Source organism: Erinaceus europaeus, chromosome 1, assembly GCF_950295315.1.
Source record: "Erinaceus europaeus chromosome 1, mEriEur2.1, whole genome shotgun sequence".
NCBI classification, from domain to species: Eukaryota; Metazoa; Chordata; class Mammalia; order Eulipotyphla; family Erinaceidae; genus Erinaceus; species Erinaceus europaeus.
Genome location: NC_080162.1, coordinates 72,333,883 through 72,347,953, shown reverse-complemented (window position 1 = coordinate 72,347,953; position 14,071 = coordinate 72,333,883). Strand labels below are relative to the sequence as shown.

Genomic DNA, 14,071 nt, shown 5'->3' with positions numbered 1-14,071 from the left:
ACATGTATACATACGTGTATACACACATACATACGTATATACATACACAGTCTACCCATTTCGCAACAGAGAAAACAATGGATTAGGGGACGGGATCAAGGAAAGACCATTCCCAGTCTACATGGCTGTATATACATACATGTATATATACCTATATATGCAGTCTACCCATTTCGCAGCAGAGAAAACAAAGGATTAGGGGGCGGGATCAAGGAAAGACCACTCCCAAACAGGAGGGTTCTCAGGCGCATCCTATGAATCAATCAAACTCGACAACCCAATCAACTAATTAGTATTTATTTGGTGACCCTGGCCCGCCCCACGCAGAGTAGCGAAAGCAGCATAAGCGGCGGCGGCGGCTCACGGGTCTTGGCGCCCAGTTTTTGTCGGAGGGGCGTCCTCGCCTGTGATTGGGCCACGGCGCGGCGTGCTCGGTGAGCGGGTCTGAGGCTGCGGCTGCTCGGTCGAGCTTGGCAGGGCCCAGGCGGCGTGGTACTCGGCCGGCCTCCCGGGGGATGGGCCACCAGGAGCCCCCGCCGGCCCGAGCGCCCGCCGGAGGTGCGACTTATATAAAGAGGTTATGTAAAGGGCTCAGCTGGCGCCAGCACGTGGAGAGCCCCGGGAGCCCGGACGCCGGCTGCTCCCCGGCTCGCGCCGCGGTGGGCTCCGTTGCACGCCGGGTCCGCGCCACGGCCGCTCGCGCCGCTGGGTACGGAAGGCCCGCCTGGCCGGGAGCCGACCATCCCCAGCCGGGGGCTTCGGGGCGGAAACGACCAGCCCGGAGGTGGAGGGGCGCCGTGCAGGTAAGGGTGCGGTTTTCGCTGCGAAGGCGGCGCCGGCGTCGGCCAGCCGCTTGGGGCTTTGGGGGAAGGGCGGTCGGGTCTCCGGGATGGCGCGCTCGGAAACGCCGAGCTCCTGAGCCAGCCCCCCTCCACCCGCCGCCCTCGGGGACTTGGGCCGGTCCGCTGGGCTCCGCGGAGCCTTAATTCAATGGACTGTTTACACCTGGGAGAACACACGGCGGGAAGCGGGGAGGGGGGATCCTGGAGGGGGACCCGTCAGGCCAGAAGGAGCACCCCGGTTTAGCTTCTTCCTTTCGTGCGAGTGCAGCTCCGGTCAAGACTCCGGTGTTTGTGGTCTCTACCCCGAGCCGGTAGCTGACGGAGGACGCAGCGGTTCTTTTGCCTTTCGCCCCCCGGGTTCCCACACCACCCCCCTGGCTTCAGCTCCTTGGTCTCGTCTTTCCCGCTTTCCCCTCCCCTGTCCCGTTCAGTCAGTCGCGGAGGCTTCCGTCTTAAAGGGGCCGCAGCAGCCAGAGGTGGCGGAGGCGGTGGAAGTGGGACGCCCTGCGGCCTTTGCGCTCCGTGCCTCCCTGACTCGGCCTGGTCGGTTAAGTTCTTCTTTTGCTCTCTGGTCACAATCCAGGGTCCCGCTTCTCAGCGCCTCGGGGCCGGACGGAGGGATGAGGCAGGGGGGGCCCGGGCAGCGCCGTTGCTGCTCCCCCCGCCGCCCGCAGCCATGGAAACGGGGGAAGAGGACGGCGCCCGCAGAGGTACACAAAGCCCCGAGCGGAAAAGGCGAAGCCCAGTGCCGCGGGCGCCCAGCGCGAAGCTGAGGCCGGCGGCGGCGGCCCAGGCTATGGATCCGGCGGCGTCCGAGGCCCCCAGCGAGGCCTACCTGGCGCGGCGGCGGCCGGAGGGCGGCGGGGGCTCGGCGCGGCCGCGCTACAGCCTGTTGGCGGAGATCGGGCGCGGCAGCTACGGCGTGGTGTACGAGGCGGTGGCCGGGCGCAGCGGGGCCCGGGTGGCGGTCAAGAAGATCCGCTGCGACGCCCCCGAGAACGTGGAGCTGGCGCTGGCGGAATTCTGGGCCCTGACCAGCCTCAAGCGGCGCCACCAGAACGTCGTGCAGTTTGAGGAGTGTGTCCTGCAGCGCAACGGGCTGGCCCAGCGCATGAGCCACGGCAACAAGAGCTCACAGCTGTACCTGCGCCTGGTGGAGACCTCGCTCAAAGGTAGGCGCGCCCCCGCCCCCCGCCCCCCTCCAGGCCGTGGTCCTGTCACCCGCCATCCTGGCACGACCTCCGCTCCCGGTCTGTCGGGGTGGGGGGGGGCAGGCTTCCGCAGCTCGGGATTTGGGATGGAGGGGATGATCAGGGGTGGGCCCTCGGCCCAAACTGGAGTTGGCATTTTCATAACAAGCGCCCTTTAAGCGCTCGGTCGATGCGAGCCATTATTACTAAATGTTTGGCATTTGAAAACTCAGTTGGGGACTGGAGGGGGGTTGGGCTCAGAGCTGGTGGAGGAACTGCCAAGACCCCCCCCCCCCTCCAGGGCTGCTTCTCTCTCCCTCTTAAAGTAAATAGCAGCAGTAAACTTGACAAGGCTCACCCACCCCCCCAGGCCTCTCCGATCCCGGTGTGCAGACCCCCTCCAGCTCTGCCCCGCCCACTCCTGCTCCCTCCTCTTCCTCTTCCTCGGGGCCAGCAGAATAATCCTACAGGTGGGCCTGCTGCTGTCAAGTAACAGTTAACATCTTGTCCTCTGCTTTATATTCTTTGCCTAATCGTTTCTCTTACTCCTCCAAAGCTGCCTTGGAAGTTTTGATAGTTTTACTTGTAGGGGAAAGGGATGGGGGCCTTTATTCCTGAGAGGTGACATAGTTGCGGGTGTTTCAAGCATGTTTGCTTTGTGCGCTTAGCAGTCTTGTTGGGGGGCCAGTGGCCTAGAAAGCCCGAGATTTCCCTCTGGGAGAGGTTACTCACCTTCATCCCAACTAGGGTTTCAGCACTGTCCTAGATGTCTGGCAGAAGTAACTTTAGTCGGACTTTACTGAAGTAAATCCTCTCCTCTTTCTATAAATGGAGAAAGTAAGGATTAGAGGTGAACAGATAGAACTTGGTCAAGGTTAATCAGCTTGAAAGGGAAGTGAGGTTATACTCTGGATTCTTTATAATTTTTCTTTTTTCTTAATATTTTTATTATCTTTATTTCTTGGATAGAGACAGCCAGAAATTGAGAGGAGGAGGGAAGCTGGAGAGGGAGAGAGAAAGACACCTGCAGACCTGCTTCACCACTCGCAAAGCTTTCCCCCTGCAGGTGGGGACCCGGGACTCGAACCCGGGTCCTTGTGCACTATAGCATGTGTGCTCAACCAGGTGTGCCACCACAGGGCCCCTCTTTATAATTTTTCATAGCTTAAGTGAGGTGAACTCAGATTAGTTTTATTTCTTTCGCTTGTGGAATGGTGCCCTCCCTTACCAGGCTGAACTCAAACTAACCTTTGAGAGTGGGTAGAATTTTGAATGGAGTAAGAAAAAATTTTTTTTCTTTAAATTTTTACCCAACTTTATGATCCTACAGTCTTCAATTTTAGGTCTATTGTTTGACAGTAGATTGAGGGACATGATCAGTATTACCTAGGTTTTTTTGTTTGTGTGTATGTGTGTGTTTTGGATAGAGACAGACAGAGAGCAACCTTTACCTGTGGGAATGAGAGCGAGAACTAGAGCATTGCTCTGGCACATTGGATGCTGGTATTGAATTTGGGATCTCATGTTAGAGGGCCTCTGTCCTGTCCACTGTGCCACCTTCCAGACTTAAACACCCATCTTGAAAATCCTGCCCATGATGATGGTGAATTTATTTTGTAAAATACTTTAAGAATATCTTTTCTGTCTGCCTCTCTGTCTCTCCTCTCTCTTACCAGAGTACTGCTTAACTCTGGTTTATGGTGGTGCTAGGATTGAACTGGGTTTCGTTGGTACCTCAGGCCTAAAAGTCTTTATGCTTTACTCTTTATGCTTCACTCTTTATGCTTCACCCTTACCCATATTCTCCTAAAATTGTACTTAACTTCATTTCTTTTAAAATATTTTGCTTATTTTAATGAAAAAGATACAGGGAGAGAGAGACCAGAGCACTGTTCAGCTCTAGTTTAAGGTGGTTCTTGGGATTGAACCTGAGACCTTAGAGCTAACTCAGGCATGAGAATCTTTGCATAACCATTATGGTATGTCCCCAGTCCTGTTTATTTTCTTTAACTGTGGAAGGTTGTTTCCAGTCCATACAAGCAACAGGCTGCATGTAGTACCAGAGAGGCTGCTATTTGCAGCCATTACAGATTAATGGTCATCTTATCAGCTCTTCACCTGGTCTTCGATTGCATTCATCTCTGCTCTGGTTAATGAACAGTCTGCACTCATATTATAGGCTCTTTTGGCATATGGCAGTTAACTTCTTTCTGCCCTCAGTCTGTTGCTACTGGCCAGTCTTAAACTTTTAACTTGAATATGAAGTTTTTGCTTACTTTCGCCACATAGATTATCCAAACTTTTTTCACATGTACAACTTGTCAAAACTCTAAATGGGTGGCAAAGCCCATTTTTAATACTATGGACTTTGGAATTAAAATTAATTTGTTATATCTCGTCTGAACTGACCACTTGGGGCACTGGGACACATTGTAGGAAACCTGTAGGGAGCATTCCTTTTTCCATTAGGCAGAAGCATCTCTGTAGTAGGGTTGCAGTGCAGCCTGGGGATGTCAGGAAGTGCTCCATAGAAAGAGGGAGGAATTTGCTTTCTTGTTCAAGTTTCCCAAATTCGTTTACAATTCTCAACGCCAAGATGACAGAAACATTTTTGCTTTTGGCCACAGATTATGTCCCTTCAGTTTGGAGTCTTCAACATACTTAAACCTCAACTAGGTGTGAGATTGATTATGACCTCAGATCAAGAGCAGTTTGTAACATTGCTTCTGCTTTGGAAGCTGTCATTCAGATGTACACAACAAATATTAATAAAAAGGCATTTCAGTTTTTACTAATAATATAAATAATGAACAAAAAAAAAGCACACACCATTCCAGGCAGTTGTCCTGTCTTCCGTTTCCAACACTTTAGCATTTCTAATATGGGGGTGGTTAGGGAGGTGGGTGTTGGTTTAAACATTATTTAATTTATTTCTTTATTGGGGAATTGTTTTACATTCAACAGTAAATACAATAGTTTGTACATGCAACATTTTTTATTTTTAAGATTTATTTATTCGGGTCCCAGCGGTAGTGCAGTGGGTTAAGTACCTATGACGCAAAGCACAAGGACCAGCGTAAGGATCCCAGTTCGAGCCCTGGGCTCCCCACCTGCAGAGGAGTTGCCTCTATCTTTCTCTACCTCCTGTCTTCCTGTCCTCTCTGTATTTCTCTCTGTCCTGTTCAACAATGACAACAATAATAAAGGCAAAAAAAGGGAAAAAATAGCAACCAGGAGCAGTGGATTTGCCAGCCCCTGCAATAACTCTGGAGGCAAAAAAAAAAATTATTTGTGAGAGGAGAATGTCAGAGCATTACTCTGGCATATGCAATGCCAGCCAATTTTGGTTTTTTTTTAAATTATTATTATTTTTTTTATACTTTTCAAGAGAGAGACATGCAAACAGAAATTCAGAGTACCACTCTGACATATGTGATGCTGGGGATCATCTGATCAAACTCAGGACCTTGTGCTTGTAAACTTAGGTTCAAAATTGTATCACTGCATCACTTTCAGGGCTGAATTTGACTTAGCTTTGCCATTAAATAGAAAGTCCTTTGTAGTTATCTTTGTTACAGTCTCATGCAATGTAAAATAATTTTTAAAGTTTTATTTTGAATATAAAGACAGAAAAGTTGACGGGAGTGGGAGATAAAGCAAGAGAGATCCCTGCAGTATTGTTTCACTGCTCTTGAAGCTTCTCCCTGTGGGTTGGGACTGGGGGGTTAAACTCCAGACCTTGCACACTGTGATGTGTGCGCTCAACCTGGTACAGCACAGCCCCGCCCCCCCCCCCAGAATAATTTTGAGACAGAACAGAAAGTGTCAGTTTGCCATGAAGTCTCAGCTGACCCAAATACATATACTTTTTTATCCCTATGGTAAAAAAATTCATGACCTCTTTGCCCCAAAGGCACTTATATTTGAAGAGTTTGAGAACCAGTCGATATCTGTCTGCAAAGAACCAGTTGACGTCTTTAATACTAATCAGGGTCACAAGAAGAAAATGCAAGTTGATTTATATTAAGAGGGGTATTGTGTAGGATGAAGTACAGAGTTAAAGAGGAATGGGAATAAGGAGTGGTCCACAGGTTAGAGAAGGTGAGCTTGAAAGAAGGGTGTTTAGGAAAATGTGGATAGTTATAAGAAGAAAGTGGATTTTACTTCACAACTAAACCAAATAGTAATACCCCATACAGTATAATCACTGTCCTGGTTATCCACAGACCTTTATAGTTTTGAATTGTTATAAATAACTCAGTACCCAAAAGGTAATAGTGCAGCTCTTGATCTTACCCAACTTTGATAGACTTCTTTGTGTCTTCTGTCCTTCCTTTCTGAACATAGACCAAACAAATCCTACCCAGATACGTTATGTAGAGAACAGAAGTTTCAGAGTTAGTGGCGTTAAATGTCTGATCTGGCCTTCTGTTTCACAGGGAAGAAAACTGAAGCCCAGAAAAGGGTCAGGATTTGCCCCAAATAAATTAGTGTGACATTTAAGTTGGCTTTCTGGACTTAAGAACCAGTTGAATGGGCTGGGAAGATGGCATAATGGTTATGCAGAAAGTTCCCAGGTTCAGTCACCAACACCACCATAAGCATAAGCTGATCAGTGCTTTGGTGTAAAAGAATAAAGTAAAATAAAATATACAAACCAACCAGACAAGCAGTTGTGTGAATTGTTTGGATCAGTCTTTAACTTTACATAAAAAAGGAACTTAGGCATCAGCAGTTTGCTTTTATCCCTTTGTTCCCATTGCTAACACCCTGTCCTGAATGTATCTAAAGCTAAATTCAGTATTCTTGCCACTTAGAAGATTGCAGGCAAATCCGAACCAATCGTTACATTCAGGAATTCTTGTATTCTTTCTGGAACTTAGATTCAGTTTTTCTCCCTCTCACCCCCAACCACCGTTATCCAGGTTTGTCACTGGAGCTTGTTGCCTGCAGGAGGACTCCACTGGCCCTAGCAGGCTCTGCCCCCCCCCCCAAGAAACTAATTGAGTCACCAGCACTTCACTACTTTAGTGAGAACTGGGAACTTGAGAGCTTGTTTGGAGGTTCTAGCAGGGGAGCGTAGTTTACTCAGATATACTCTACTAGGGAAGGCCATCCTCTTTGGAGGGACACACATGGAGCGGTGAGGGAGGGAGGGGACACCCACCTAGCCAGCCAGATCACCCAGATCAACCCCGGCAATCAGTGGGATGACAGATGTCGCAGCCAGATTGTCCTCAAATCCAGGAACTGGGAACTTGAACTTTTTAAAAAAATTATCTTTATCAAGAAGGGAAGGGGTGATAGAGAAGAAAGAGACAGACACCTGCCACACTGTTTTCACCACTTCGTAAAGCTTTCCCCCTGCAGGTGGGGACCAGGGGCTCAAACTCGGGTCCTTGAACACTGTAACGTGTGTTCAACCAGGTGCACCACCACCCTGACCCCAAAAGGCACAGATCTTAAGAGTTTTGTTGGGCAAGAGGAAATAGTATAATGGTTATGCAAGACTTCTGTCCCTGAGGCTCCAAGATCCAGATTCAGTCCCCTGTATAAGCCAGAGCTATTTATGCTCCCCCGCTTTTTTTTTTTTTTTGCCTTAGTTCTGGGGCTTGTTGCTGGCACTACAAATCCATTTCTGGTGGCTTCTTTTTTCTCAGTAGAACAGAGAAATTGAGAGGGAGGAGAAAAAGATAGACACCTGCAGACCTGCTTCATTGCTTGTGAAGTGACCTGCCTGCAGGTGGGGAGCCGGGGGCTCGAACTAGGACCGTGTACTTTGTACTATGTGCACTTACCTAGTGCACCACCGACCAACCCCCCACATATGTAATGTATACAGTCTACCAAGTGTGCCTCCATCTGGCACCAAAACTTATTAGATCCTTTTTTTTTTTTTTTTTAAGGGAGGGAGAGACAGATAGACACCTGCAGACCCACTTCACCGCCTTTGAAAGGACCCCCCTGCAGGTGGGGAGCCAGGGGCTCAAACCAGGATCCTTTCTCTGATCCTTGCACTTAGCGCCATGTGTGCTTAACCCGCTGTGCTATCGCCCGGCTCCCTATTAGATCCTTTTTTAAAATACTGAGGCAGAGTGAAAAAGACCACAATATTGAAGCAGGGGGGCCAGGCTCAGATCTTGGCTGCACCCGTGGCAATGGCAAAACAACACACTTTCCAAGTAAGCTATTTTGTCATCCCATTACTGGTTTTTATAAGTAGCAACAAATAAGGGCAATAAAAAATATATCCAGGACTTAGAAAAATTATATTCAAGACTTAGAATTTTAGAAAGGCTGGAAGCCTGGCTTAGCCCAACTTGCTAACATACTAGTTTGACTCTTTACTGCTTTACCACATATTTGATGTTTGCTGTACTCAAGATAGGTTTGTGCTGTTTAACACAGGTGGAAACCCTTGTGAGCTGTCTTACCTGTGCATTGATGCCTGCTGGTGACAGCCAAGCAGTGCATTTGAGGTGCTTACACAAAGTTTCCTCCATGCAGAAGAGATGGCCTGGGTGAGGGCAGCACAAGGTCACCAATCACGGGAGGGAGGCATAGAAAAAAATAGTAGACCTTCCTCTGGGAGTAGGAAAGGAAGGAGAACAGGGTCTTGGCCTTGAGTCAGTTGTGGGCCTACAAACACCCACCCCAACCCTACCACCCCCAACCTGTTGAGTGCCTAGGGAAATTTTAGATTCAAAATCGGTTCCCTTGCCCCTCTCCCCTTCAGTTCCTTCAGGAGCCACTCTGAATTCATAAGGTTCAAGAGTTTTCAGGTTTGTTTAGCTACGTTGATACAGATAAAAGGCAAAGTTAGGGGCACTGGAAATTAACAGGATGTTATGGAATACTGGTATTGACTTGGAATTAGATCTTAGTCCCAGTTTCGCTGTTAATAAAGCCTATAACTTAACAATTTAAAGTCACTATTGGCTTGAAGTTAGTTGTTATTCTCTTTATCTCAGATTAGAGGGCTGAGGCACTGAGGTTAGAGAAATTGCCAGGGGCTAGGGGGTGGCTCACCTGGTTAAGTGCACTTGTCACAACATGCAAGGACCCGGGTTCAAGCCCCCTCGCCCCCACCTGCAGGAGGGAAAGCTTTGCAAGTGGTGAAGCAAGGCTGCAGGTTTCTCTCCCCTTTATTGCCCCCACTCCCATTCTCTTGATTTCTGGCTATCTATCCAATAAGATAATTTTAAAAAAACAACAACAAAAAAACCGAGAAACTGCCCATGTTAAGTAGCTAACCAAATAACCAAGCTAGGGGTTGAGCCCAGACCTCAGTTGAGTCTGCTTTCTTAATTGCTGTGCAACACTGTTCCTGACAGATGGTATAAATACTAGGTTCTGCTTTTTTTGGTTGTCAAATGGGCATAATATTTCATTCAGAAATTTTTAGCTACTATTTTAAATAATGTTTAATCACTACTTGGAACTTTCGAGTTCTGTTCTGGTGTCTTTCCTCTTGTCTTGCTTGCCAGGGGGCCCAATACCACATTTGAATATCATGGGACAACCCCAGACTTTTTGCTACCAACCACCTTATGTATGCATTGGGGATTTTAGGTACCAGCCCCAGGAGGAAGGAATGGACTACGTAATTGAGAACTTTGCTTAATTGAGGTTGCATTGGGTAAGGCTTTTTATAGTGTAATCTCTCAAGGAGAGCTTAACTTCCTAATAGAATATCAGTTTATTTGACCTTTGGTGGTATTCTTAGGGCCAGGAGAATTCTTTAACAACTCGAATTTACTGTGCTTAGTTGAACACACACATTATTACATTGCTCAAGGATCTGGGTTCAAGCCTCTGGTCCCCACCTGCAGGGGGAATGCTTCATGAGTGGTGAGGCTGTGCTGTGGGTTTTTCTCTCTTCCTATTTCCTCCTTCTCTCTCAAATTTCTGTCTCTATCCAAAATAAATTTAAAACATTTTTAATTTACTTATATAGTTTTCTCTTACCTACATCTTCACAACTTTCCCTGTTCTTTTGTTAAGTACAGTTCACAATTCGAAGCTTGATTCATTTCACCCAACTGTTTGAATACCAACTATGCAGCGTGTTCTGTAGGGAGCCCAGAGTTTTGACTTCATTCTACTGCGTGTCCAGTCCAACGGAGATGGACAAAGCACAGCGTGTGCACTACAGCCTGTGAGAGGCGCTCTAGGAGGAAGAGTTGCCAGGAATGTGGGCTAAATTTAGGGGAGGGACGGATAAGTTATAAAGGGTAAACTGAAGTGATCCTGGTCAGAGGAAAGCCCCATTTTGTGGTGTATGATTCTGGACTGTCATGGGTGGTTCTCACTCTACTTGGCTGGTGGAACCTGCATTCTGTTCAAGACCGATAACTAGCCTTTCTTAGTGTTTTTTTCCATACTTTTCTCTTTAATCTTCATTTTAAGTTGGTGTTTTTGTAACTGGTCTTTGTCATGAGAAAACCAAGACCCATCAAAAGTTGAGTAACTTGCCTAGTATCACACCTAGTGACGCAGTCTGAGTCAAGACTTAAATACAAGTCCTCTTTCCAATGCTTGTGTTCTTGACTCTCAGTGGTGTCCAGACATAGCAACATAATTAATATTCAGTAGTTGCATCTCTGGTATTCTTGTGTCATGCAGCCTGTATGCCACAGTTAAGCCTTATAACATCCCATTGAATTAGGTGTCTTTTCCCAGTTTGTGGGAAATGAACAAGATTCATGGGCTCTAAGGTTTATCCAGTCACACTAGCTATGTAACTGGGAAGGTGGGGTTGGAACTACAAGGCCTGAATTCATAACTGGTCTCTTGGCCTGTGTAGAATAGTGTCTTGTCTTGGCAACCACCCCTAGAGGTCAATTCTAGAATACTGCATGGTCCCGTTTGTCTAATCTTCTGAAGTATTTTAAACATAGCCTATGGTGTTGACACTGGCCCAGCCTTGTTAGAGTGAGACGCAGTGCTGCTCGAAGTGGTGCCCAGGTCGCTGGACAGGGAGAGACTAGGCTAGGTTTTCAGGCTTGTCTTTTCTTCCGGAAGACATGCTGATAAGTGTTTTTGCTTCCCATTACTGATTTTTCTCTGCTTTATTTAATTAATTTATTTTTACTAGAGCACTGCTCAGCTTAGGCTTACGGTGCTGCAGGGGATTGAACCTGGGACTTTGGAGCCTCAGTCATGAGGTCTCTTTGCATAACCATTATGCTATCTACCCTCACACCTTAATGGAATGATCTGAACTAGTCAAAACCAGGAATGGCTACCACTCATGAATTCAACATCATTTTCTGAATCCCTTTTCTAATCTTAAATATAACTTTATATTGTCCTACGATGCTATTTTTTTTTTTTTTTAAGATTTTATTTATTTATGAGAAAGAGGAGAGAAAGAACCAGACATCACTCTGGTACATGTGCTGCCAGGGATCGAACTCTAAGACCTCATGCTTTAGAGTCCAGTGCTTTATCCATTGCACCACCTCCTGGACCACACAATGCTACTTTAATAGAATTATAGCATTGTGGGTTTTACCATATCACATTGAATCTGCTTATTGCATGCTGTATGCACTGTAATGTGTGCTCAACCAGGTGTGCCACCACTTGGCCCCTTATTGTTTTCAAAGCTTTAGCCATTCTGCTTCTAGTGACCAGCAACCTCTAAAACGCAGAACACTTAATACATCTCAGCTATGGTGTCTGAGATATATTGTCTGCTCAGGAAAGGTTTAAATGGAATTGACTAGAATATAGATGTATACTTCTAGAAGAGGCTTGAGAAATAGACTGAAAATTGGAGGGGTTAGGAAGCTGATTTTTGTATCCCTTTCTGGGGATATCACCTTCCCACAGCTCATACCAAACTTTTTTTTTTTTTTTTTCCCCAAAATTCAGGTTTCTAAATGAGATCAAGCCACATTTTGTTGAGCAATTTTAATATTCCTTTTTTTTGTTTTTTGAATAGGACAGAGAAATCAAAAGGAGGAGAGACACGTGCAGCGTTGCTTCACAGCTTGTAATGCTTTCCACCCTGCAGGTGGGAACCAGGAGCTTGACTCTGGTTCTCTTGCGCGTTGTACCCTGTGTGCTTATCCAGGTGTGCCGCCGCCCAGCCCCAACATTACTTGTTTTCATGAGTAGCAGGTATGATATACCTGGTTTTTATTTTATTTATTCATTTTTTAAAATAATTTATTCATGAGAAAGCTAGGAGGAGAGAGAGAAAGACCAGTCATCACTCTGGTACATGTGCTGCTGGGGATTGAACTCGGAACCTCATGGATGAGGAGTGCATTATCCACCTCGCCACTTCCTGGACCACTGAGGTACCTGAGTTTTTTTTTTTTTTTTTTTTTTTTGCCTCCAGGCTTATTGCTGGGTGCCTGCACTATGAATCCACTGCTCTTGGAGGCTATTTTTTCCCTTGTGTTTATCACTGTTGTTGCTGCTGTCATTGGATAGAACAGAGAAATTGAGAGAGGAGGGGAAAACAGAGAAGGGGAGAGAAAGACAGACACCTGCAGACCTGTTTCACCACTTGTGAAGTGACCTCCCCTGCAGGTGGGGAGCCAGGGGCTCTAACTGGGAACCTTACCACAGTCTTTGCGCTTTGCACCACCTGCACTTAACCCACTATGCTACCGCCCAGCCCCTGGTACCTGGTTTTTAATCCTCATAGCATACAATACATTTTGAAATGGTTCATATTTTATGGTTGCCTGCTATCAGACTTGAAAGAAAATTCAAAGTGGATCTATCTCCTTAATAGACATTTGTGCATTTGTGACCCTTTTTGTCCTGAGTGGTAGCATTATCTGATAGAAGGGCTGGCAGTGGAGGCTCATTTTCTATAGAACCATGACAGTAGTTTGGAGTAAGATTTTTATTATTTCCCAGCCTCAGTTTCCCTATCTAAAATACAGTGTTCAGTGGGGGTACTAGGCAGCTCATTAATGAACCTTTATAATAGTCCCAGGAAGCCTACTGGGCTCTCAAAGGTTAGTTTACCTCAAATCCTTATTACCTCCAAATAACACTTTTCTCCCCTCTGGGAAACTAAATTTCTTTTAATTGTTATTAATCTTATAGTTCTGTTATACCAAACAAGGGAATTATGTAAATTTTGCTTCGATTCATTTTAATAAGTTTCTTTTAGTGGCTACATGTGTTTATTCTAGCTACGCATCATGAAACGTGGGAATTGACCACAGCTTGGCTTCTAGGACTAATTCCTGAACCCAGAACTTAAGGGAATCAGTCATTGTGGGAGGGACAGTGTGATATGGACTGAGCTAAAAACTCCATTGGTCACCTTACTTACATAAGCCCTCACTCTAGATATTAGTGATCTTTGGGCTCCAGGAAATCCTGTCATTTCTGAATGAGTGTTGGTAATCCCTGAGAGTTTGACATTTTCTCTTCCTCAGTCAGAAGTCAACCGTGGTAACTAGGGTCATGGTTGGTCAGGAGAAAGAAGTTTTTATCTGAGAAATGAAGATAAATGTTACCTAGCTGTGTCTTATGGTACATGGTCAGGTGCACCTGCAGAGAAATGTTTAGGTCTAGCAGAAATGGGTTATAGCCAGGGAAGTGTGGTGTTGTCATCTATGTGGCATTTTTAAATCTCACTTTCATCTTTTACCTAACAGGTGAGAACACCTAGTGCCCCACAGCACTAGGATTATTGAAATCTGTTTTCCTGCTTATAACTCAGTTTTAAGGTCTGGTGGCAATGATGATGCCACTGTTGGTCAGGATATGATTCTCAAATTTTTAGTTATTAATTGGGAGAGAGAAGGGAGTGAACGAGTGGGCATATATCTGACACATGTAATGCTGGGGATTAAACTCAGAACCTCATGCCTGATAGTTTAGTGCCTTATCCATTACGTTGTCTTCCAGGCTGCTGCACTCAAAATTATTTGATCTCTACAGGATGTATTTTTTAAAATTTTTTACTTATTTTCCCTTTTGCTGCTCTTTTTTTTTTTTAATTGTTGTTGTAGCTATTGTTGTTAATGATGTTGTCGTTGGATAGGACAGAGAGAAATGGAG

General features: G+C 46.1%; 1 protein-coding gene and 1 pseudogene across 3 annotated transcripts in view; one reads left to right on the top strand and one right to left on the bottom strand.

The window, feature by feature from the left end:
* Positions 1-493: 493 nt before the first annotated feature.
* STK35 (serine/threonine kinase 35) overlaps positions 494-14,071 on the top strand; it is a 102,010-nt gene continuing 88,432 nt past the window's right edge. For all 3 annotated transcript variants that reach the window (XR_009548961.1, XR_009548960.1, XM_060187513.1), the window contains exons 1-2: positions 494-803; positions 1,426-2,014. Coding sequence is in view for 1 of the 3 variants with exons in the window: in XM_060187513.1 (XP_060043496.1) it covers positions 516-803; positions 1,426-2,014 (877 nt within the window). In the remaining 2 variants the exon portion in view is untranslated. The remainder of the gene's footprint in view (positions 804-1,425; positions 2,015-14,071) is intronic.
* LOC132542867 (small nucleolar RNA SNORA70) lies at positions 4,041-4,167 on the bottom strand (annotated as a pseudogene).